This window comes from Lithobates pipiens, unplaced genomic scaffold, assembly GCF_037356315.1.
Source record: "Lithobates pipiens isolate NorthernLeopardFrog02 unplaced genomic scaffold, aLitPip1_a1.2 Scaffold_16, whole genome shotgun sequence".
Taxonomy (NCBI): Eukaryota; Metazoa; Chordata; class Amphibia; order Anura; family Ranidae; genus Lithobates; species Lithobates pipiens.
Genome location: NW_027507748.1, coordinates 645,306,992 through 645,330,128, shown reverse-complemented (window position 1 = coordinate 645,330,128; position 23,137 = coordinate 645,306,992). Strand labels below are relative to the sequence as shown.

The 23,137-nt window shown below is 46.0% G+C and overlaps 1 protein-coding gene across 4 annotated transcripts in view; it reads right to left on the bottom strand.

Moving 5' to 3' along the window:
• ELMOD1 (ELMO domain containing 1) overlaps positions 1-23,137 on the bottom strand; it is a 204,686-nt gene that overhangs the window by 4,734 nt on the left and 176,815 nt on the right. For all 4 annotated transcript variants that reach the window (XM_077484322.1, XM_077484326.1, XM_077484323.1 and 1 more), the window contains 2 exons: positions 7,827-7,877; positions 5,674-5,807 (listed from right to left, as the gene is read on the bottom strand). In XM_077484322.1, coding sequence (XP_077340448.1) covers positions 5,674-5,807; positions 7,827-7,877 — 185 coding nt within the window. The remainder of the gene's footprint in view (positions 1-5,673; positions 5,808-7,826; positions 7,878-23,137) is intronic.

Sequence of the window (23,137 nt, the reverse complement as noted above, 5' to 3'; positions counted from 1 at the left end):
ATCCTGTTATGGAGAAAAGCCCAACTTCAACCACTTGCCAACCAGCGACGTACCCATACGCCGCTCAACCTCAAGTGGTTATATCGTTTTTTTAGAGCCGACGATCATCTCTCTTGTTAAAGCAATCCTAGGGTCTAAGCAGCGGGAGGGGATGTTCCTCTACTCCTGCCGCCTCCTGTGGCTTTACCGGGATCGCCTGTTCCACCGGGAGTCCTGATTGACCAGCCAGCACTTCTACCGGCTGATCACAGAGCCGAACAAAGACCGCACTGGCTTTGTTTAGCTCTATGATATAGTAGGAAAAAACTAAAATGGATCTGGAAACCAAACTAAACAATGAAAAAGAACAGACAATCACCTACTTACCCTGATGATGGGTGGGGTTCAGTGGCTAACCATGCAATGAAAAAGGGGAAGCTACACCGAAAGGAAAAAAGGTGTAGAGAAGATACCACATATAGAACCACAGAGATATAGTGTCTGAAAAAATAACTAATGAATTATAATAAAATAGAAATTTATTGTATGTATAAATACACAATAATTGACTACATAAAGTATAAAATCAATAACCTCCACCATTAACTATCCAATAACAACATTGTCAATGACCAGACAAATACAGACAAACTAACAGACTGACAAACATATAAGTGAACGTGTTCACTACATGTACATAAATATATAGGTCATAGAAATGCTATATAAATTTAAGCAATGTGGCAGCATCAACTGCGGAACCAGATGAAATCTGACCCTGTTGTCTTAAAAGTGAAGATCTGTCCTTACTCATCGCTATTTTCTTAGCTGTCCTCAACACCTTGTGACTGTAGTCTGTTTCTATGAACCTAGCATACATTTCATGGGCCTCTTTTTTTTTAATTGGTTTTCACTTGTACAGTTCCTTCTGTGTGTAGAAATTGACCTGTTGGATACCATTCACCAAAGATCTAGGGTGAAGCTGCTGTGGGTTTTCTAAAGGTGGAGGTCATTAATTTACCATCCTTTTTTGTGATCATGAGGTCAAGGAAAGAAATTGAGGCAGGATCTGAAACAAATGTCAGCCTTATATTGTGATCATTATTATTAAGTTCATCAACAATTATATGAAGTTCTGCCTCGGTTCCCTTCCAGACCACCAAGATATCATCAATATACCTAATCCAAGACTCCACCAGTACGTTAAAGAGGTCAGACTTATAGACCTCTTGCTCCTCCCACATCCCAAGGTCCAGGCATGCATATAAGGGTCAGGGGGCGCTAGTCCTGAAGAAGAGGGAGTTTCCCAGTGAACCTAGTTGATGTCACTCCCCCTCCATGTGAACGTCTGTCACTCAGCATTGCACATCAGCATTCAGGATCCATGGCACGGCTGTTTATTGGCATATAATGCGGGACACGGCTTTCCTGGTAAATTCTATCCAGCTGACACTCTAAACGGCCATTTCATCATTCATCCTTTATCCACCTTGGATATTTGAATTCACAAGTCCAGACATAAGTGAATACTGTGGCATAGAGATACTGATTGATACACAAGGTGTTTTCTCGCTCAACTGTTTGATATCCACCTTTATGTGAACACCATTGCTTTTCCATCGTAAGTAGAAGGGAATACTGAACACAGCAGACCACGCCAAATTACCTGCAGCATATCACTGTCTACATCTCGGGTAAGGTAGATCTCATATATCTACCCGCTATACTTCTGTTACTTAGATAGTTTGGTTTCTGCTACCAACGATCGATGTGCAGGCTATTTTCCTGTGTCCTATGGACTGCAATATATATATTTTTGTGCTCACCAAATGGATATCCATCTGCTATAATCCAATATGCCAATACCCTTTGTCGTTTACCCTTAACAGCTTCATACAGCCCACTTTACTTACAATTTTCAGTCAAACAATTTTGAATGACTCTTTATTTTTTTCTGCCATTGTTTTCATAAAAGGATTACCTGATTCCACAGTTCATGCTGCCACATTGCTTAAATTTATAGAGCATTTCTATGGCCCATATATTTATGCACATGTAGTGAAGACGTTTCCTTATATGTTTGTCAGTCTGTTCATTTGTCTGTATTTGTCTGGCCATTGACAATGTTGTTATTGGATAGTTAATGGTGGAGGTTATTGATTTTATACTTTATGTAGTCAATTACTGTGTATTTATACATACAATACATTTCTAATTTGTTATAATTCATTAGTTATTTTTTCAGACACTATATCTCTGTGGTTCTATATGTGGTATCTTCTCTACGCCTTTTCTCCTTTTGGTGTAGCTTCCCCTTTTTCATTCTATGATATAGTAACCTAGAATTGATGACCTTACATCATTTTGGGTTTACCCAGATGTAAACCATGGCATTTTTAAAAATGAAAAGCATTTGATCACACTGATATTGGTGTGATCAAATGCTTTTAAGGGCAGAGGAAGGATCTGGGGTCTTATAGACCCTAAATCTCACCATAAAGATGGCTTGCATCCGAGGGTACTTGGGGAACTCAGTCAAGTAATTGCCAGACCATTGTTCCTAATTTTTACTGACAGTCTACTGACTGAAATGGTACCAGCTGATCGGAGAAAAGCCAATGTAGCATCAATATTTAAAAAGGGCCCATAGTATGCAAGCTCTTGGAGGGGATGATAATGGACTATATACAAGATTTTAGTAATGAGAACGGTATCATTAGCAGTAATCAGCATGGATTCATGAAGTATCGTTCTTGCAAAACCAATCTATTAACCTTCTATGAGGAGGTGAGTTGCCATCTAGATAAAGGAAGGCCCATAGACGTGGTGTATCTGGATTTTGCAAAAGCATTTGACACAGAACCCCATAAACGTTTACCGTACAAAATAAGGTCCGTTGGCATGGACCATAGGGTGAGTACATGGATTGAAAACTTCCTACAAGGGCGTGTTCAGAGGGTGGTGATAAATGGGAAGTACTCAGAATGGTCAGGGGTGGGTAGTGGGGTCCCCCAGGGTTCTGTGCTGGGACCAATCCTATTTATTTTGTTCATAAACCACCTGGAGGGTGGGGTAAACAGTTCCATCCCTGTATTTGCTGATGTTACTAAGCTAAGCAGGGCAATAACTTCTCTGCAGGATGTGGAAACCTTGCATAAAGATCTGAACAAATTAATGGGGTGGGTAACTACATGGAAAATGAGGTTCAATGTAGAAAATGTTAATGCATTTAGGTGGCAAAAATATGAATACAATCTATACACTGGGGGGAGAACCTCTGGGGGAATCTGGGATGGAAAAGGACCTGGGGGTCCTAGTAGATAATAGGCTCAGCAATGGCATGCAATGCCAAGCTGTTGCTAACAAAACAAACAGAATATTGGCATGCATTAAAAAGGGGATCAACCCCAGAGATAAAACGATAATTATCCCGTTCTACAAGACTCTGGTCAGGCCGCACCTAGAGTATGCTGTCCAGTTCTGGGCACCAGTCCTCAGGAAGGATGTACTGGAAATGGAGCGAGTACAAAGAAGGTCAACAAAGCTAATAAAGGGTCTGGAGGATATTAGTTATGAGGAAAGATTGTGAGCACTGAACTTATTTTCTCTGGAGAAGAGACGCTTGAGAGGGGATATGATTTCAATATACAAATACCATACCGGTGACCCTACAATAGGGATAAAACTTTTTCGCAGAAGGAAGACCCCCCAAGATGGAAGAAGACCCCCGAAGCTGTGCAATAAATTATTTTAAACCCTTGTGTTGTTTTTTTTTACATTTTTTTCACCAGGTGAATAGGTAGGGGTACATTGTACCCCATACTCATTCACATAGGGCGGGTATCTGGGGGCCCCCTTATTAATGGGGGCTCCCGGATTCCGATAAGCCCCCTGCCCGCAGACCCCGACAACCAATGGCCAGGGTTGTCGGGAAGAAGCCCTTTTCCTCATCAACATGGGGACAAGGTGCTTTGGGGTGGGGGGGCCACAGGGCCCCCCTTCCCCAAAGCACCTCCCCATGTTGAGGGCATGTGGCCTGGTACAGCTCAGGAGGGGGGGGGGGGGGCGCTCGCTCGTCCCCACCCCCTTTCCTGACCGGCCGGGCTGCGTGCTCAGATAAGGGTCTGAAATGGACTTGGGGGGACCCCCATGCCGTTTTTTCTGCGTAGGGCTTCCCCTTTAAGTCCATACCAGGTGGCGGGACTAGCGAGGTGTCAATCTCGCCCATGGAGGCAGCGACATTGACCTCCTGCACTAGTCCCGTCTACCTGGTGCCTCGTTCAAAATGAACGGACTTTCCTCCGTGTGTGGGCAAGTCCGTTCATTTAAAAAGTACGGCAGACTCATAGCTATGAGTAAGCATTAGCCTTAGTGCAAAATGCGTCAGCTGTTAGCATCTTTTGCTGTGATGTCATTTGCTCTGTCCTAAATATTATTGGAATAAATCATTGTTTTAGCTTTGGAGTGCGGCCATCCAGAGTTCTGTCATTATCCACATTAGCTGCTTAGATGCACTCTCAAAAGCCATCCACCACGGCTCGCTTTTCAAAACATTCGCTTTTAACACGGTGACAGTAAGCTGACACCTATGGTGCACAACTGTCAGGTTAGGTTTACCCTGTTAAAAGGAGAGGAATATAGGTGACATTTCAATGAGTGCTATTAAAAGGGGCAAAACCATTAATAAGGAGTATGGGCTGCACAGTAACAGGCACTTCTAGCAGCTCCCCAGTTTGCTTTTATTACTATTGGGACAAAACTCTTCCTCACCTCAATCATTGCAGTTTTCTCAGGAACTCCATTCAAAGCCGCTTCATCCCATGCCTGCACCAGGACAGGAAGACCGCACAATGACGTTTTAATGAATGCGATGAACAGATCTCCATGTGCACCCATTGGCTGAGGAGGCAGCAGGAGGAGGAGCAGCCTGTAAGCTATAGGCTGCATGGCCTCCTGAGCCTATGGAAATCTCAATTTCCCTCATTAGTCCCTCCCTCCTGACATCAATTGGGAGTCCCGGCCTGCTAGGGTACTATGTGGGAGGGTATCACAAGGTGGACCAAAGTAGTACTGGAACCTTTTCTGAAGATGCAGCAACTTCGGTAGTATCAATAGGAATTTCAATGTCCTGCATCTTAGGGTCTCACCCAAGTCACAGAAGTGTGAAAGGAGCCTAAAACAGATCACATTGACTGGTCTGTCTGTGGTCTATCCAGAAAAATTTGCAAAGTTGCAAGGGTGGTAGAGGACAACACGAATGATAAGAGAGAGGAAAGAGGGAATTGGTAAATAGGGCTGCGATCAGATGCCACCTAAAGCCCTCTGAGGCCTGCATCAGAGCCTTGAGGAAGAAAATGTGTGAACCAAAGGTACCAGAAGCTGAGAACTTCTCCATTGTGTCAGACAGCCTAGTCCTCACTTTCTCATGGTGCAAAATCAGTTTAATTCTAGACCTTGTTTCAGCTAAAGAAAGAGTGGTGGTTTTCCAAGATCTACCGTCTGCTTAGTAGCAGTGGGGTTATGAATGATAAATTGGAATTGAGCCTTGAGAAGATCTGTGTCCCATCAACATGGTGAGAAGTGAAAAAATATCCACCCAGTATTGCTGAGCCATCGGGCATGTCTACCAGATGTGATAAAAGGTTTTATAATAATATTTCCATATATAAAATGATGTGGAATATAAATACTTACAGAATGTTTGCTGGAAATGATGCAACGATGGAGCCTCAGGGGCCACATTGTACATATGGGTCTTGAGGGCCCCACTTATCAGCAGGTTGTAGGCCAGGTCAGTAATGTTAATCCCAACTATGGCGAATGAATAACTGCAAAAAAAAAAAAAAATTAAAGAGAAACAAAAAATAAGTGTTGGGGCTCATATATATATATATATATATATATATATATATATATATATATAAGTGCAGGGTACACAGTGCTTTAACTTTTACAATATCTGACCCATCTTCAAGACTCGGGGGAACCAAACAATAGAACAAAAACAGATCCCATTCATGGATATTACAAGTCACGTTTAATATAGTGCGTAACAGTGTGAGCCATCCTGGCCAGGAGAGCAAACAGTGATTATTGCTAGCAGCTATAATAGCTGCTGGCAATAATCGCATGAAAAATTTGACAGGCTAGTTGTACCTAAGTTGATTGATCAATCAACTTGGGTAAATCAGTCTGCCCATACATAGTTCGAATCTCGGCTGGTTCCTGCTGAACTGACCCAGATTCAAGCTGTCTATGCCTGGCTACTCGCTGTCGACTCATTTTCTCTAGAGCTTAGTGAATGTGGCGGAGCTCTGCTGCTTTCCACCATCCAATCACTTGCAAGCAAAAATTCAGTTTTTTTATTTTCCTTGCACCTGATTGGTTATTCTTTAGAAAGTAAAGCTTCACAACATTCACTAAGCTCTGAGGAAAATTAGTACAACTGCACTTGCAAAGCGCACAGTCTATTTGCCTTCGGAAAATCAACTCCATTACATACACATTATGACTTGTGTTATTTTCTATGGTTTGTGTGAGCCATATTGATAATCATAGACTATATCAACAGCCCCAACTCACAGTTAATTGTGAACTACTAGCAACTAGGGATTTGCGTTTCCATAAAGCTCCTGCCAATTTATTGTACAGTTCTTTTTTTTGGTAAAGCTAAAGTTAGAAGCTGATTGGCTACCATACACAGCTGTAACAGATTTTGCATTCTTCTTCAGTTTTATTTAGTAAATCAACCCCTTTATGTTGCCTCTTCGCCACCTGTTTTAATCTTGTTTTAAAACATCAGTTGCGGTATGGCCCCATTCACTTGAATAGTTTGCATTCAGCAGGTGGTATTGTCCACTAAACATGACAGTGGAGGCCACAGCATGCCTTTGCAGCATTAGGAGGAGTGGTAAAAGTGTTTTAGTGGTTCAGTCAAAGGTTTTTACCCATCTCCAAACCGCAAGTATAAACTAAAACCGGCCATACATGGATCAAAATTTGATGGGTTCAGCAGGGACGGGTTGTAAAGCCTCTGTTTTTTTGTTTTTTTTAAATAACAAACATGCCTATACTTACCGTCTCTGTGCAATTGTTTTGCACAGAGCAGCCCCGATCCTCTTCTAGGGTGACCTGCTGGCACGCCAGTCCCCTCCTCTTCACTGGGTGCCTCCATGGAAAGCTGGTTTCGACGGAGGCACCCGTGCAGGCTCGCTCCCATGTCCCGCTGCTGCATCCATTGACACAGACAGCAGGACTCGGCCCCGTCCCTGGCTCCCATGTTACTAGATTTGATTGGCTCCCGCTGCTATTTAGCTGTCCAATGAGGAAAGAGACAGCATCTGGAGCTGCTGTTTTGGGCTGCAGCACAGAAGGTTTTGGCTACAGCACAGAAGGTTTTTCACTTTTATGCATAGAATGCATTACAGTGAAAAATCTTGAGGCTTTACAACTACCTGAATTTCGAACCATGTATGGGCAGGGAGGTTGTACAGAAGTCGACTTCTGCACAGCTACCTTGTTGGATTTTCCTGGCATGATCAGCACTGCAGGCTATAGCCAGCAATGCTGATCAGAGGGCAGGGAAGTCTCCCCACTGTCAGAATACAATAGCTCAGCGAGGAGGATTCCCATATTCACATTCAGTGTACAGCTGGAGGGGGGAATCAAGTCAGTTTTTTTTTTTGTTCAACTTGCTGGTTGAATGAAAAAAACTGTATCATCTATGGGCTGCCTATGCCTTAGTGATTCAGATCATCAGTATTCACCCATAATCAAATTATCAATTGTAGATGGATCAACATTTTACAAACGGTAAAACACATAAGGTTTGTTCTCAGTTCACATACCCAATGGCCTTGTCAAACTTTTTCATTTCCCATTCTGTTTTGCTGACTTTACTGCAAAAGAATATAATATTTAGTGTGTTTCAGACATACAAATGTGAAGATAACAATGAACACGCATCAAAGGAAAAACACAAAAGAGTTGTGTCCATGCAATGATAGTTCTCACAAGACCACTAGCCAGAAACAACTTACAAGACAAAAAGGCACAACACTGTTTAATAATACTTTAAATTCTTTATCACACTTTGTCACCCTGGATCTCATCATTATTTCCTATGCTCTGGGGGGGGGGGAACAACACCAGCGGCTGCCCCTGTTTTCCCATTGCATGATCAAAGCCCCTCCCTACCAAAAGCCAACTGGATAGGTTGGGGGGTGTAATAATCTAAAGGCTTGTGCACACTCGGGAATCTGTGCAGTCACATGTATGCAAGTATACAGCTTATAGTGCACATAGGCAGTACACAGGTAAGGGTGACAACATGACAGTTGAATTCAGTAAGAGCGGTCACCATAGAAAACGCTTGTGGGTACACCTTGCTCTTAGAATGACCAGGGATGATTTGAAAGCAAGAAATATAAATTAGATTAAAGTTTTTGGCATTACAGGAACATACACTATGAGGGTTATTTACTAAAACTGGAGAGTGCAAAATCTGGTGCTGCTGTGCATGGTAGCCAATCAGTTTCTAACTTCATCTTGTTCAATTAGGCTTTGGCAAAAAAAAAAAAAAAAAAAACCTAGAAGCCGATGGTTTCTATGCAGAGCGGCACCAGATTTAGCACTCTGCAGCTTTAGTAAATCAACCCCTATATGTTCACAAACCTTTGGCTATAGTGTACATCCTATATTGATACTAAATGTTAGCATCAGACCATCTACATATGATTTTTCCCTTCACTGGTAAATACATCTTGCCGCTTTTTAATACTACTAGATTTGACCAATGTAGTGAACAAGCAAACCACAGTGTGGACAATGCTGGGTAAGGCTAGTAGTTTTCATTACTGTCTTTTATTTCTTTAATTGTTATGCCTTGATTGATGGCAGTCTCAGCGAGCCGCTGAGATGGCCTCTCCCTGCCCCTCCACAGCTCATCGCTCCAATGAGCGTGGAGAAGCAGACCAGGAGCGATGCTAACTGATAGTCAGCATCACTCTGCTTGGGGAGGAATGATAACTGAGCCATCGGTGGTGTTCAGTGGCTCGGTTCTTAGTGCAGAGATGCCGGGGGACAGCTGCAACATCACTCGGATGCTCCATCCACCGAGGTAAGTACGATTAGCAAAAAAAAAAAAAAATATATATATATATATATACTTCTCATTTAAATCCTGTATGTAGTCTTCTATCCAGCCAGCAGGCGGAGCTCTTTTCACATAGCATAGCATTCTATTTTTCTGTGCTGAAAGAAGCCCTGCTTATAGGATTCAATGGCATTGATTTACTGACGACATATTTGCCAAGTATATTTGCTCCAGAGCTTAGTAAGTGAGAAGTTTTGCTGACTTCCATCATCCAATCATGTGCAAGCAAAAATTTGTATTTTTGCACATGATTGGGTATTCTTTGTAAAGTGAAACTTCACTTCATTTACTAAGCTCTGGAGCAACTGTATTTGCAGAATGTAACTGCACTTTGCAAAGTGCACAGTTTATTTGCCTTTAGTAAATCAACCCCAACAAGTCTTCAGAGCCCATTGCTGATCAGGACTTAAAGGGATTGTAAAGGTTTTTTTTTTTTTTTTTTTTCCAATAACAAACATGCCATACTTACCTCCTCTGTGCAAGGGTTTTGCACAGAGTGGCCCAGATCCCCCTCTTCTGGTGTCCCCCAGTGGCGCTCCTGACTCCCCCCTGCATCAAGTCCCCCCTCGGAGAGGTGCATTCCAAGGGGACACCTGTGCAGGGACGCTCCTGAGTCTTGCTGCTGCGTGCATTGACACAGACAGTAGGACTCACCCCCACCCCCAGCACCACTGGATTTGATTGACAATCTATCCAATGAGGACCCGAGACAGTGGCTGGAGCTGCTGTGCTCGTCCCCGCCGATGGAACGATCGGGTTCAGGTAAGTAAAGGGAGGGGGGACTGGGTAGGGTTGAGGAAGGTATGTAGAATGCATTAAGGGGTGTAGAATGCATTAAGGTGAAAAACATTGAGGGTTTACAACCACTTTAAATGAGACAAATGAGTCCTGCAAGCATACTGCTCTGTTGTGTCTTTGGATAACCCAAAGTGTTCTGGGGATATTTTGGCATATATTAAATGTTCATTAGTAAAGCAAAGATCATTTATCTAGGAAAAACAGATATAAAATCACAGTTTAAGAACATTTACATAAAAAAAAAAAATCTATCTAAAATGGGCAAATACAAGCACTTTACTGGCAGGCATAAAACAGCATTTATTGAAAGAAACAACATACTTGGATGCCTATGTGTAAAAGATTTTCTGAAAGAATGTGACATACATCCACACAGCTGCAACAAAACTTGCCAAATTCTGTGTAATATTATTATCTTGTATGATCGTAAGCACCATCTAGTGGCCATAATGTAGTATTTGCTTTTAAATATTTAAATCAGGAAAAAAAAAAAAAAATTTGTGATTTTAGTTCCCCGTTATGTTCTGGTAATTATACTATTTACAGTAAAAAAGCAGTCTTCATGGCTTTTTAATGAATATATAGCTGCAATAATCTGTGTCTTTCATAGCTTCTTGAAGATGATATTTAACACTGCTTTTGAATGTTAACTAATAGTACATTTTAGAATTTCTTCTAAAGCAGGGGTGTCAAACTTAAATTTCATAGTGGGCCACATCAGCATTATGGTTCCCCTCAAAGGGCAGGTTGTGTCTGTATGACTATATTAATATATCCAGGGCTTTTCCTTTTAGAAAATAGGTGCAGGAACTCAACCACGCCTTCCCTTGCTGAATAGGATTGAACGGTGTGGCCAGTCTGTGGGAGGCTCTTAAAAGGGCAATAAAGAGTTCAGCTGTGCGCTACGTATATAGTGCAGGTGTGCACTATGTATATAGTCTAGAGTTCAGGCGTGCGCTATGTATATAGTGTAGAGTTTAGGAATGCCCAATATACAGCAGTTTCAGGGATGCCCTATGCGCAGATCATGGGTGTGCCACAAACAGTGTGAAGAGTTCAGGGGAGCGCTATGTACAGAGTGTAGTTTCCGGGGTGCCCTACATACAGCAGTTTCATGGGTGCCCTATGCACAGAGTGTAGAGTTCATGGGTGTGCTACATACAGTGTGCAGAGTTCAGGGGTGCACTGTGTACAGAGTGCACGATTGATGAGTGCACTACATACAAAGTGCAAGGTTTAGCTCTTTTACAGGATGTCCACATCCTTCCTCCTCGGCTCTGACCTCCCCACTCTCCCTATCCCCCACCTCTGCACGCACCTCCTTCCACAGCCCACATCTCCTCCCGCCCCCAAAAAAGCTTCTCCCCTACTCAGCCCGGCTCTAGTACCTCCCGACATTGTAGATGGCTCCCCCTTTCTCTCACTTGCAAGGAGATTATTGGTTGGCACCACCACGTTCCAGGTGAAAAAAAAGCCCTGGGTGCCACATGAAATGGCCTGGCCATTAAGAAATTATACACAAAATCTAAATCTAAATGGGAGCAATGGTTGCTGCAGGTAAGAAGCATTGGAAGTTCAAGGATCAATGGAATCTTCAGTGATATAGACAGATTCCGCCCATCAGAACCCACCCATAACTAAAATGTCAGCTTTAAAGCCGGCTTATCCTTTTAATGGGAAGCAGCAGTCGGTAAGATTTCAAAGGCACTCTTCAAAGTTGTGGTAAAGACTCAAGAAATAGTCACATCTCAAAAATCTGCAAATAATTGCACAGTTATGTGTCTGCAGCGGTTCTGTTCATTGTACAGGGTTGAGTTGCTGAAGGGCATTTATCCCAGATCTTCTGTATCAAAGTCATTCCAGGCACTCATACTGTGCACTACTTCACTTAGTTAAACGGGGACATAGGCTTCCTGAAAGTGCATCTCAGACAAGCTAATGGCTTGTAATTTATTCCTCTTTTATTCAATGTACTGAACATTAGCTGTGGGCGGATGGTCTGACATTTGCTATCAGCAGCAATTCACTATGAGTTCTATTTAATATACCCATCTTTTCTACACTTGAGCTTGGCTAAACTCCAGTCAACAGGGTTCATGAATGTCTGATCAGCCTTTTTTTTTTTTTTGCTTTTTTTTGTTACATAGTTTTCATGTTTTTATTATTCAGATGAGTATGACAATAATTCTAAAAGCATATAGAGCAATCAGGAAAAGGTCACTTGCAGTCTAAGATGGTAAGCAATAACAAAAGACAGTTGGAGATTTGTCTTTTAGGAGATGTCTGGGATGCTGGTGCTGGTCTCCTCCTGCTAGTTGTCATGCCAATCTCTGACTTTAATACTTTCTTTATGAGGTCATTCAACCAGAACAAGTGAGTAATACATAAAGTAAGAACACCTGAGCATATTTGTTTCAAATCAGTTATCCAGCACGGTGGTCGCCAAACTTTTTGGACCTCACAGATCACTAAACTCACAAATTTCAATCCTGCTGACCACTAACATGAATTTTACAGACTCATCATTGGATCTCACTTCCTTATCTAGCCATGTTACATAGTAGGCGAGGTTGAAAAAAGTCCATCAAGTCCAACCTATGTGTGTGATTACCGTATATACTCGAGTATAAGCCGAGTTTTTCAGCACATTTTTTGTGCTGAAAATGCCCCCCTCGGCTTATGCTCGAGTCAAGCACTTTTCTGCTGCAGAGAATTACATTTTCCGAACTGAATTTGGGGCCCCGTATCTTGGGGCCACTTGGTTCTAGGAACCCCAAATTTGGTGTGCAAACACAGTGGAACTAGCACTACAACATATCCAAATGGGGTTACTAGCATTAAGTGGCCCGAGAGACGGGGCCCTAAAGTCGGTTCGCAAAATGTCATTCTCTGCTGCAGAAAAGTGCTTGACATTTTCTGAACTGACTTTGGGGCCCCGTATGTCGGGGCCACTTGCTGCTGGGAGCACCAAATTTGGATATGTTGTAGTGCTAGTTCCACTGTGTTTGCACACCAAATTAGGGGGTTCCTAGCACCAAGTGGCTTTGGATATGTTGTAGTGCTATTTCTACTGTGTTTGCACACCATATTTGGGGTTCCTAGCACCAAATAATCCCGAGATACGGGGCCCCAAAGTTGGTCAACTGTGTCCATCTGCAGCAATGTAATTTCGGGACCCTTTGGGTCCAGAGACCCCAAATTTTGGCTGCAGATAGAGGGCATCTAGGAACCCTTAACTACCGAGTTTGAAGTTTAGGGGGACCTATGGCTGCAAATGGGCACAGTGAGGCATGCAAATGGGCACAGTGAGGCATGCAAATGGGCACAGTGAGGCTGCAAAATGGGCATTGTTGACCCTCTTTTCCACTTACAGTATCTGCGCATTTCTCACCCTTGGCTTATACTCGAGTCAATACGTTTTCCCATTTTTTTGTGGTAAAATTAGGTGCCTTGGCTTATATTTGGGTCGGCTTATACTCGAGTACCGTATATACTCGAGTATAAGCCGAGATTTTCAGCCTCTTTTTTGAGGCTGAAAGTGCCCCCCTCGGCTTATACTCGAGTCATCGCTGTCTGCCCGCTCGATCAGCGTGTCGAGCAGACAGACAGCGGCCATTCTATAATTCAAAAGCCGCGCCTCCGGCTCCGCCTTCGCCTGTGATAGGCGGAACACTGAATTTCCCAGCAGCCTGTGTTCCGCCTATCACGGACATCGTATCATCCTCGTACTACGGACGAGGATGATACGATGTCCGTGATAGGCGGAACACAGGCTGCTGGGAAATTCAGTGTTCCGCCTATCACAGGCGAAGGCGGCGGCGCAGCTTTTGAATTTTACAATGGCCGCCGAGGCGCCGACGAAGAGGGCACGGGACGGAGGCAAGGCAAGGCACGGCACGGGACGGGACGGGACGGAGGCAAGGCACGGCGGCAAGGCACGGGACGGAGGCAAGGAGGCAAGGCACGGGACGGAGGCTCGGGACAAAGGCTCGGGACACAGGTAGGCTGGACACACACACACACACACACACACACACACACACACACACACACGGATGGAGACACACACACACAGGGATGGATGGAGACACACACACACAGGGATGGATGGATGGAGACACACACACACAGGGATGGATGGATGGATGGATGGAGACACACACACACAGGGATGGATGGATGGATGGACACACACACACACAGGGATGGATGGACGGACACACAGGGATGGACGGACACACAGGGATGGACGGACACACAGGGATGGACGGACACACACACAGGGATGGACAGGCATGTCTCACCCTCGGCTTATACACGAGTCAATAAGTTTGCCAGTTTTTTTGGGGGTAAATTGGGGGCCTCGGCTTATATTCGGGTCGGCCTATACTCGAGTATATACGGTATATATGGTATATGTCAGTATTACATTGTATATCCCTGTATGTTGTGGTCGTTCAGGTGCTTATCTGAAACTATTGATGCCCCCCCCCCCCCCAGCTGAGACCACCGCCTGTGGAAGTGAATTCCACATCCTAACCGCTCTTACAGTAAAGAACCCTCTATGCAGTAAATTCCCTTATCTCTTTATCAGTTTTGTTGCCCTTCTCTGGACTCTCTCCAGTAGGGATGAGCCGAACACCCCCCGGTTCGGTTCGCACCAGAACTTGCGAACGACCCCCGCGTTCGGCACGAACGTTAGAACCCCATTGAAGTCTATGGGACTCGAACGTTCGAATTGGAAAGTGCTAATTTTAACGGCTAATATGCAAGATAGTGTGCTAAAAAGGGTTTGGCGATCTGCCTCCTGCCTCAGGGGACATGGGTCACTACAAAAAAAAGTTTTAAAAACTACCGTTTTGGCGGGAGCACTGATTTTAATGACGATTAAAGTGAAAAAAAAAGTGAAATATTCCTTTAAATATGGTGCCTGGGGGTGTCTATAGTATGCCTGTGAAGTGCCACGTGTTTCCCGTGTTTAGAACAGTCCCTGCACAAAATGACATTAAACGGAAATAACACCATTTAAAACTGCTTGCGGTTTTAATGTTATATCTGGTTCCTGCAATATGGTTGAAAATCATTCAGAAAAATGGCATGGGTAGCCCTCCCTGCCCATTACCAGCCTATTTGGGTCTTGTACGCATATTAAGGGGAACCCCGTACCCATATTAAAAAAAGGAAATGCGTGTGGCCCCCAGGCCCTATATACTCAGAACAGCAGTATACAGGCGGTGCAAACAAGACAGGGACTGTGTAGGTTTGTTGTGTTAAGTTGAATCTGTTTGTCATTTTCAACCGGTACATTTTTAAAGTGTAGCTCCAGTCAAAAAAAATATCTTTAAGCTTTTTGGAAAACATAGGGAAGGGTTATCACCCCTGTATAATTTGTTTTGTCGTCCATCTTTTTTCATCTCACTTGCTGTTGTCTCCTTCCGTTTGCAAGTAGGAGATGTTTGTAAATTGGATGTTTGAAAGTAGGGGCCTGCCCTATATGCTCTGCAGAAATGGCGGAACAAGGTGTTGGTTTTGCAACAACATTGTAAGCCTTCAAAGTGACTCTTGGTGGCCGCTGGAGCGCCCTGCTGTGAACGATTATATCAAGAATTGTAATTACATGCCATTGTTGAACAATGGTAGAAAAATTGACCTTTGGTGGTTGTGGTGCTGGTGCCACAACACTATAAGTCCTCACAGTTACTCTGGGTGGGCACAGGAAGGGGCCCTCCTGTGAAATATTATATCAAGAATTGTAATTACATGTCCCTGTTAAACAGGGGCAGAAAAATTGGGCCTTAGGCACTGGTGCCATCACACTGCAACCTCTGCCATACACTCTAGTTTTATTGCAGGAATTAGCCCTGCTGCAAAGCATTGCATCAAAAATTGTACTTAAACACCCCTGTTAAACAGGGGCAGAAAAATTGGGCCTTAGGCACTGGTGCCATCACACTGCAACCTCTGCCATACACTCTAGTTTTATTGCAGGAATTAGCCCTGCTGCAAAGCATTGCATCAAAAATTGTACTTAAACGCCCCTGTTAAACAGGGGCAGAAAAATTGGGCCTTAGGCACTGGTGCCATCACACTGCAACCTCTGCCATACACTCTAGTTTTATTGCAGGAATTAGCCCTGCTGCAAAGCATTGCATCAAAAATTGTACTTAAACGCCCCTGTTAAACAGGGGCAGAAAAATTGGGCCTTAGGCACTGGTGCCATCACACTGCAACCTCTGCCATACACTCTAGTTTTATTGCAGGAATTAGCCCTGCTGCAAAGCATTGCATCAAAAATTGTACTTAAACGCCCCTGTTAAACAGGGGCAGAAAAATTGGGCCTTAGGCACTGGTGCCATCACACTGCAACCTCTGCCATACACTCTAGTTTTATTGCAGGAATTAGCCCTGCTGCAAAGCATTGCATCAAAAATTGTACTTAAACGCCCCTGTTAAACAGGGGCAGAAAAATTGGGCCTTAGGCACTGGTGCCATCACACTGCAACCTCTGCCATACACTCTAGTTTTATTGCAGGAATTAGCCCTGCTGCAAAGCATTGCATCAAAAATTGTACTTAAACGCCCCTGTTAAACAGGGGCAGAAAAATTGGGCCTTAGGCACTGGTGCCATCACACTGAAACCTCTGCCATACACTCTAGTTTTTTTGCAGGAATTAGCCCTGCTGCAAAGCATTGCATCAAAAATTGTACTTAAACGCCCCTGTTAAACAGGGGCAGAAAAATTGGGCTGCTGGCATCACCCAGAACCAAAAATGTTCTTCCAACATATCAGCGGAGGAGGAAGAGGATAGACAATCAACATAACAGGACAGTCACTCAGCATCAGCATAGGCAGTCTTGAAGGGATGTGGTATTTCAAAAAAAATTATTCGGTTACATCAGCTTCAGGTGCTTGGTAGCTGTGGGTGATCCAAGACTGATTCATCTTGATGAAGGTCAGTCGATCAACTGATTCGGTGGACAGGCGCACCCTGTGATCGGTAACGAAGCCACCAGCAGCACTGAAGGTGCGTTCCGAAAGAACGCTGGATGCAGGACAGGCCAGTAGCTCAATTGCATACTGTGCAAGCTCTGGCCAGTGATCCATCCTCAAGACCCAGTAAGCCAGAGGATTTTCAGTGGGAAAGGTGTCCAAGTCTGACCTTGCCCCTAGGTATTCCTGCACCATGTAAATTAGACGCTGGCGAAGGGGTGCTGGAACCAATCATACCTTGGGGCTGCGGACTAAAAAATTGTCTGAACGCATCAGTCAGACGGCCACCTTCTCCACCGCTCCTTCTGACTGATGCCTCAGCAACACGTTGTCCAGGACCAGGAGTTTGTGACCTCCCAGTCTCTGGGAACGCGTTGCACAGAGCTTTCTGCAAGGCCTCCCGGAGATGTCTCATCCTCTGCTCCCTCTGCGATGGCAAGATAAGGTCGGCAACCTTACCCTTGTACCGTGGATCAAGGAGAGTGGCCAGCCAGTAATGGTCCCTCTCCTTGATCCGAAGAATACGAGGATCCTTCCGCAGGCTTTGCAGGATCAGGGAGGCCATGCAGCGTAGGTTAGCTGAGGCATTCAGTCCGGAGTCCTCTGGGTCACTAAGGACAACATGATTCGCAGCTACCTCCTCCCAGCCACGTACAAGTCCACGTGTTTCTTGGGACTGTAAATCATCCCTATAAGACTGCTGCTGCTGATGCTGAGTGCCAGCCTCCACCTCCATGCTGACACAATCATCCTCCTCCTCCTCTTCCTCCTCCTCACCCTCTTCCTGTGTGATGGGTGGCACAGCAGGAACACTATCTGGATAAAGGGGGCCTTGAGAGGCAAGGAAGTCCTCCTCTTCCTGCCTCTGTTCTGCCTCAAGTGCCCTGTCCATTATTCCACGCAGCGTATGCTCCAAGAGGTGGACAAGAGGTATAGTGTCACTGATGCATGCACTGTCACTGCTCACCATCCTTGTGGCCTCCTCAAACGGTGACAGGACAGTGCATGCATCCCTGATCATGCCCCACTGGCGTGGTGAGAAAAAACCAAGCTCTCCTGACCCTGTTCTGGTGCCGTAGTCGCACAGGTACTCATTGATGGCCCTCTGCTGCGTGTGCAGCCGCTGCAGCATGGCCAATGTTGAGTTCCATCTGGTGGGCATGTCACATATAAGGCGGTTCTTGGGCAGGTTCAACTCCTTTTGGAGCTCAGCCAGCCGAGCACAGGCATTAAATGATCGGCGGAAATGCACACAGACTCTCCTGGCCTGTTTCAGGACATCCTGTAAGCCGGGGTACCTGCCCAAGAACAGCTGCACCACCAGGTTAAGGACGTGAGCTACACAGGGCACATGGGTCAGTTGTCCCTGTCGGAGGGCGGAGAGGAGGTTGGTGCCATTGTCGCAAACCACCATTCCTGGCTTAAGCTGGCGTGGCGTCAACCACCTCTCGGCCTGCCCCTGCAGAGCTGACAAAACATCCGCCCCAGTGTGGCTCCTGTCCCCCAAACAAACCAGCGCAAGCACGGCATGGCATCGTTTTGCCTGCGTACTTGCGTAGCCCCTGCAACGCCTACGGAGCACCGCTGGTTCTGAGGACAGAGCACTGGAAGAGGCCGCGGAGGAAGAAGAAGAGGAGGGGGTGGAGGAGAGAGGTGTGTCACAACCAATAGTAGCATTTTGGAGGCGTGGTGGCGGAACAACCTCCAATACTACTGCACCTTGTCCTGCATCCTTCCCAGCAGCCAGAAGAGTGACCCAATGGGCCGTGAAAGACAGGTAACGTCCCTGTCCATGCCTGCTGGACCATGAGTCAGCGGTAATATGCACCTTACCGCTGACCGCCCTGTCCAGCGAGGCAAGGACATTGCCTTCCACATGCCGGTAGAGAGCCGGAATTGCCTTCCGTGAGAAAAAGTGGCGTTTGGGGACCTGCCACTGAGGAACCGCACATTGTACAAACTCACGGAAGGGGGCCGAATCTACCAACTGAAAAGGCAGCAGTTGAAGTGCTAGCAATTTAGCCAAGCTAGCATTCAACCGCTGGGCATGTGGATGGCTGGGAGTAAATTTCTTCCGCCGGTCCAGCAGCTGGGGCAGGGACATTTGTCTGCTATAATCGGACGTGGATGTACCACTAGCAGAGTTCCCGGAAGCACTTGGCTGTGACACACCTAATTCTACACCTTCATTCCTCTCAGAGCAGGTTTCAGAGAGGACTGAAGGTCTAGTGGGGTTGGAGATGCCAGCTGATGAGGAGCAAGGAGAGGTCCGCTTTGTTCTTTGGTGTGGGTCTTTGAGGTATGCTTGCCAACGAGCTGCATGGCAGGTCAACATATGTCTGGTCAAGCATGTGGTGCCCAAGCGGCTGATGTTTTGGCCACGTGAGATACGCTTGAGACATATGTTGCAAATAGCAGCGGTGCGATCTGATGCACTCGTCTCAAAAAAGGCCCACACCAAAGAACTTTTAGAATAACGCGCAGAGGAAGCGCTCTGCGCAGAGGAAGCGCTCTGCGCAGGCGGAGCTCTGCGGTGTGATTCAGTCGGTGTGCTGCCCCTAAGCTGGCCCCCGGAGGGCATCCTGCCTCGTTGGACATGTGCCTCCTCCTCCTCCTCCTCCTCCTCCCTCCTTCCAGGCACCCACGTGGAGTCAGTGCCCTCATCATCCCCTCCCTCTTCATCGCTGTAGCAAACCTGGCAGTATGCTGCAGCTTGTGGAACATTACTGCCAGATTGCTGTCCTTCTTGAGCATCCCCTCTCTCTGTGCTCATGCTACTGCCTTCCTCTAGCTGAGTGTCATCATCAGAGCCCACCAAACACTGGGCATCCTCCTGGAGCATGTACCCAACACTGTGCTCAAAGAGTTCAGGAGACTCCTCAGGAGGACGTGGTGGGTCTAGGGAAGGAGTCACTGATGATGACATTGAGAGGAGGGACGACGATGTGTTGGCAGCTGCTTTTCTACTACCCTGAGACTGGGTGAGAGAGGATGAGGAGGATGAAGAGGGCTTGGTCATCCACTCTACCAAGTCGTTGGCATGTTGCGGTTCAACATGTCCAGCTGCAGAAAAGAAGGACAAGCATGTCCCATGGCCACGTGCTGATGACAATGCACCGCGTCCCCGACCAGCACTGTTGTCTCTAGACACAGAGCCTGCTTGCCCTCTTTTATCGGCTCGCGCCTGTCTGCCTCTCCTTGCTGGCCTTCCAGACATGGTAATGGCCTGAAGGGAGTTGGGTAAAACAGTAGTTGGGTAGTTTATATTGTGCTGGAGGCACACAACACCCACTAACTCCTGCAGATGCCTTTTTTATAGAACAGCAGAGTTAAAGGGGTATATACAGATGTATACTGTGCTGTGCTGGAAGCACACACAACTTCCAATAACTCCAGCAGATGCCAATCGGGCCCAAATACAGAACAGCTATGTAGGTGGATAATAGCGGTATGTACTGGGTACAGAGCAGGCACACAGCACGCACTATCTCCTGAGTGACACTGCTGACTGCAAGCTCTATTGTTAAAGATGGACCACTAGCTATATAGGTGAGGTGAATATCACGGTGTATACTGCGGTCAGGGCACGCAGACAATAACAAGAAAACAGCAGAGTTAAAGGGGTATATACAGATGTATACTGTGCTGTGCTGGAAGCACACACAACTTCCAATAACTCCAGCAGATGTCAATCGGGCCCAAATACAGAACAGCTATGTAGGTGGATAATAGCGGTATGTACTGGGTACAGAGCAGGCACACAGCACGCACTATCTCCTGAGTGACACTGCTGACTGCAAGCTCTATTGTTAAAGATGGACCACTAGCTATATAGGTGAGGTGAATATCACGGTGTATACTGCGGTCAGGGCACGCAGACAATAACAAGAAAACAGCAGAGTTAAAGGGGTATATACAGATGTATACTGTGCTGTGCTGGAAGCACACACAACTTCCAATAACTCCAGCAGATGCCAATCGGGCCCAAATACAGAACAGCTATGTAGGTGGATAATAGCGGTATGTACTGGGTACAGAGCAGGCACACAGCACGCACTATCTCCTGAGTGACACTGCTGACTGCAAGCTCTATTGTTAAAGATGGACCACTAGCTATATAGGTGAGGTGAATATCACGGTGTATACTGCGGTCAGGGCACGCAGACAATAACAAGAAAACAGCAGAGTTAAAGGGGTATATACAGATGTATACTGTGCTGTGCTGGAGGCACACACAACTTCCAATAACTCCAGCAAATGACAATCGGGCTCAAATAGAGAACAGCTATGTAGGTGTATATAGTGGTATGTACTGGGTACAGAGCACGCAGACAGCACGCACTAACACTACTGACTGCAAGCTCTATTATTAAAGCTAGATCACTAGCTATATAGGTGAGGTGAATATAGTGGTGTATACTGCGGTCAGGGCACAGACAGTAACCACTACACAAGAGCAAAATAGTAAATCAGCCAAAAACGATTGGTGTGTAACTGTGTTGAAGGTACACAGAACACCCACTGCTTCAGATGCTAACAAACACTACACGAGGCCGCCTGAAAGGCAGCTTTATATAGTGTGGGGCGTGCACTACACAGTCTGAGCTATGATTGGCCACAGGCAGGATGCCTGTGGCCAACCATTGCTCTTCCCGCTACTGGCGCTGCGATTGGCCAAGCATGCGGGTTCACAGTGCATGCTTGGCCAATCGTGAGACAGCAATGCATTGCGCCATCGCAGTGCATTGTGGGCCACACGAATTTTGCCGCGAACGGCCCAAACGTTCGGAATTCGGCGAACGCACGAACGACCAATGTTCGAGTCGAACATGCGTTCGACTCGAACACGAAGCTCATCCCTACTCTCCAGTTCCAGTACATCCTTCCTGAGGACTGGTGTGCCAGGCCAGCATACTCTAGGTGTGGCCGGATCAGAGTCTTGTAGAGCGGGAGAATTATAATTTTATCTCTGAAGTTAATCCTCTTTTAATGCATGGCAATATTCTGTTTGCTTTGCTTGCAGCAGCTTGGCATTGCATGCCATTGCTGAGCCTGTCATCTACTAGGACCCCAAGGTCCTATTCCATCCTAGATCCCCCCAGCGGTTCTCCCCCCAGTGTATAGACTGCATTCATATTTTTGCCACCCAAATGCATTATTTAAACATTTTCCACATTAAACCTCATTTGCCACATAGTTACCCACCTCATTAATTTATTCTGATCTTCTTGCAAGGTTTCCACATTGTGTGGAGAAGTTATTGCCCTGCTTAACTTAGTATTGTCCGCAAATACAGAGATTGAACTGTTTATCCCATCCTCCAGGTTGTTTATGATTATATTAAATAGGACTGGTCCCAAGAAAGAGACCTGGTGGACCCCACTTTCCTCCCCTGCCCATTCTGACTACTCCCCATTTATCACCAGCCTCTGGACTCTCCCCTGTAGCCAGTTTCCAATCTATGTACCGTATATACTCGAGTATAAGCCGAGATTTTCAGCCTCTTTTTTGAGGCTGAAAGTGCCCCCCTCGGCTTATACTCGAGTCATCGCTGTCTGTCTGCCCGATCAGCGTGTCGAGCAGACAGACAGCGGCCATTCTAGGATTCAAAGGCCGCGCCTCCGTCGGTGATAGGCGGAACACTGAATTTCCCAGCAGTCTGTGTTCCGCCTATCACGGACATCCTCTCATCCTCGTCCGTAGTATGAGGATGAGCGGACGTCCATGATAGGCGGACCACTGACTGCTGGGAAATTGAGTGTTCCGCCTATCACGGACATCCGATAGGCGGAACACTCAATTTCCCAGCAGTCAGTGGGAAATTGAGTGTTCCGCCTATCACCGACGGAGGCGCGGCTTTTGAATCCTAGAATGGCCGCCGACGAAGAGCTGAAGGACGGAGGCTCGGCTCGGGACGGGCCGGGACGGGACGGGATGGGACGGGCCGGACCGGACGCAGGCTGGACGGACGCAGGCTGGACGGACACAGGCTGGACGGACACAGGCTGGACGGACACAGGCTGGACGGACACAGGTAGGCTGCACGGACACACACACACACACACACACACACACACACACACACACACACACGGATGCATGCACACACACACACACACACAGGGATGGATGGACACACACACGGATGCATGGACACACACACACACACACACACACACACACACACACACACACACACACGGATGCATGGACAC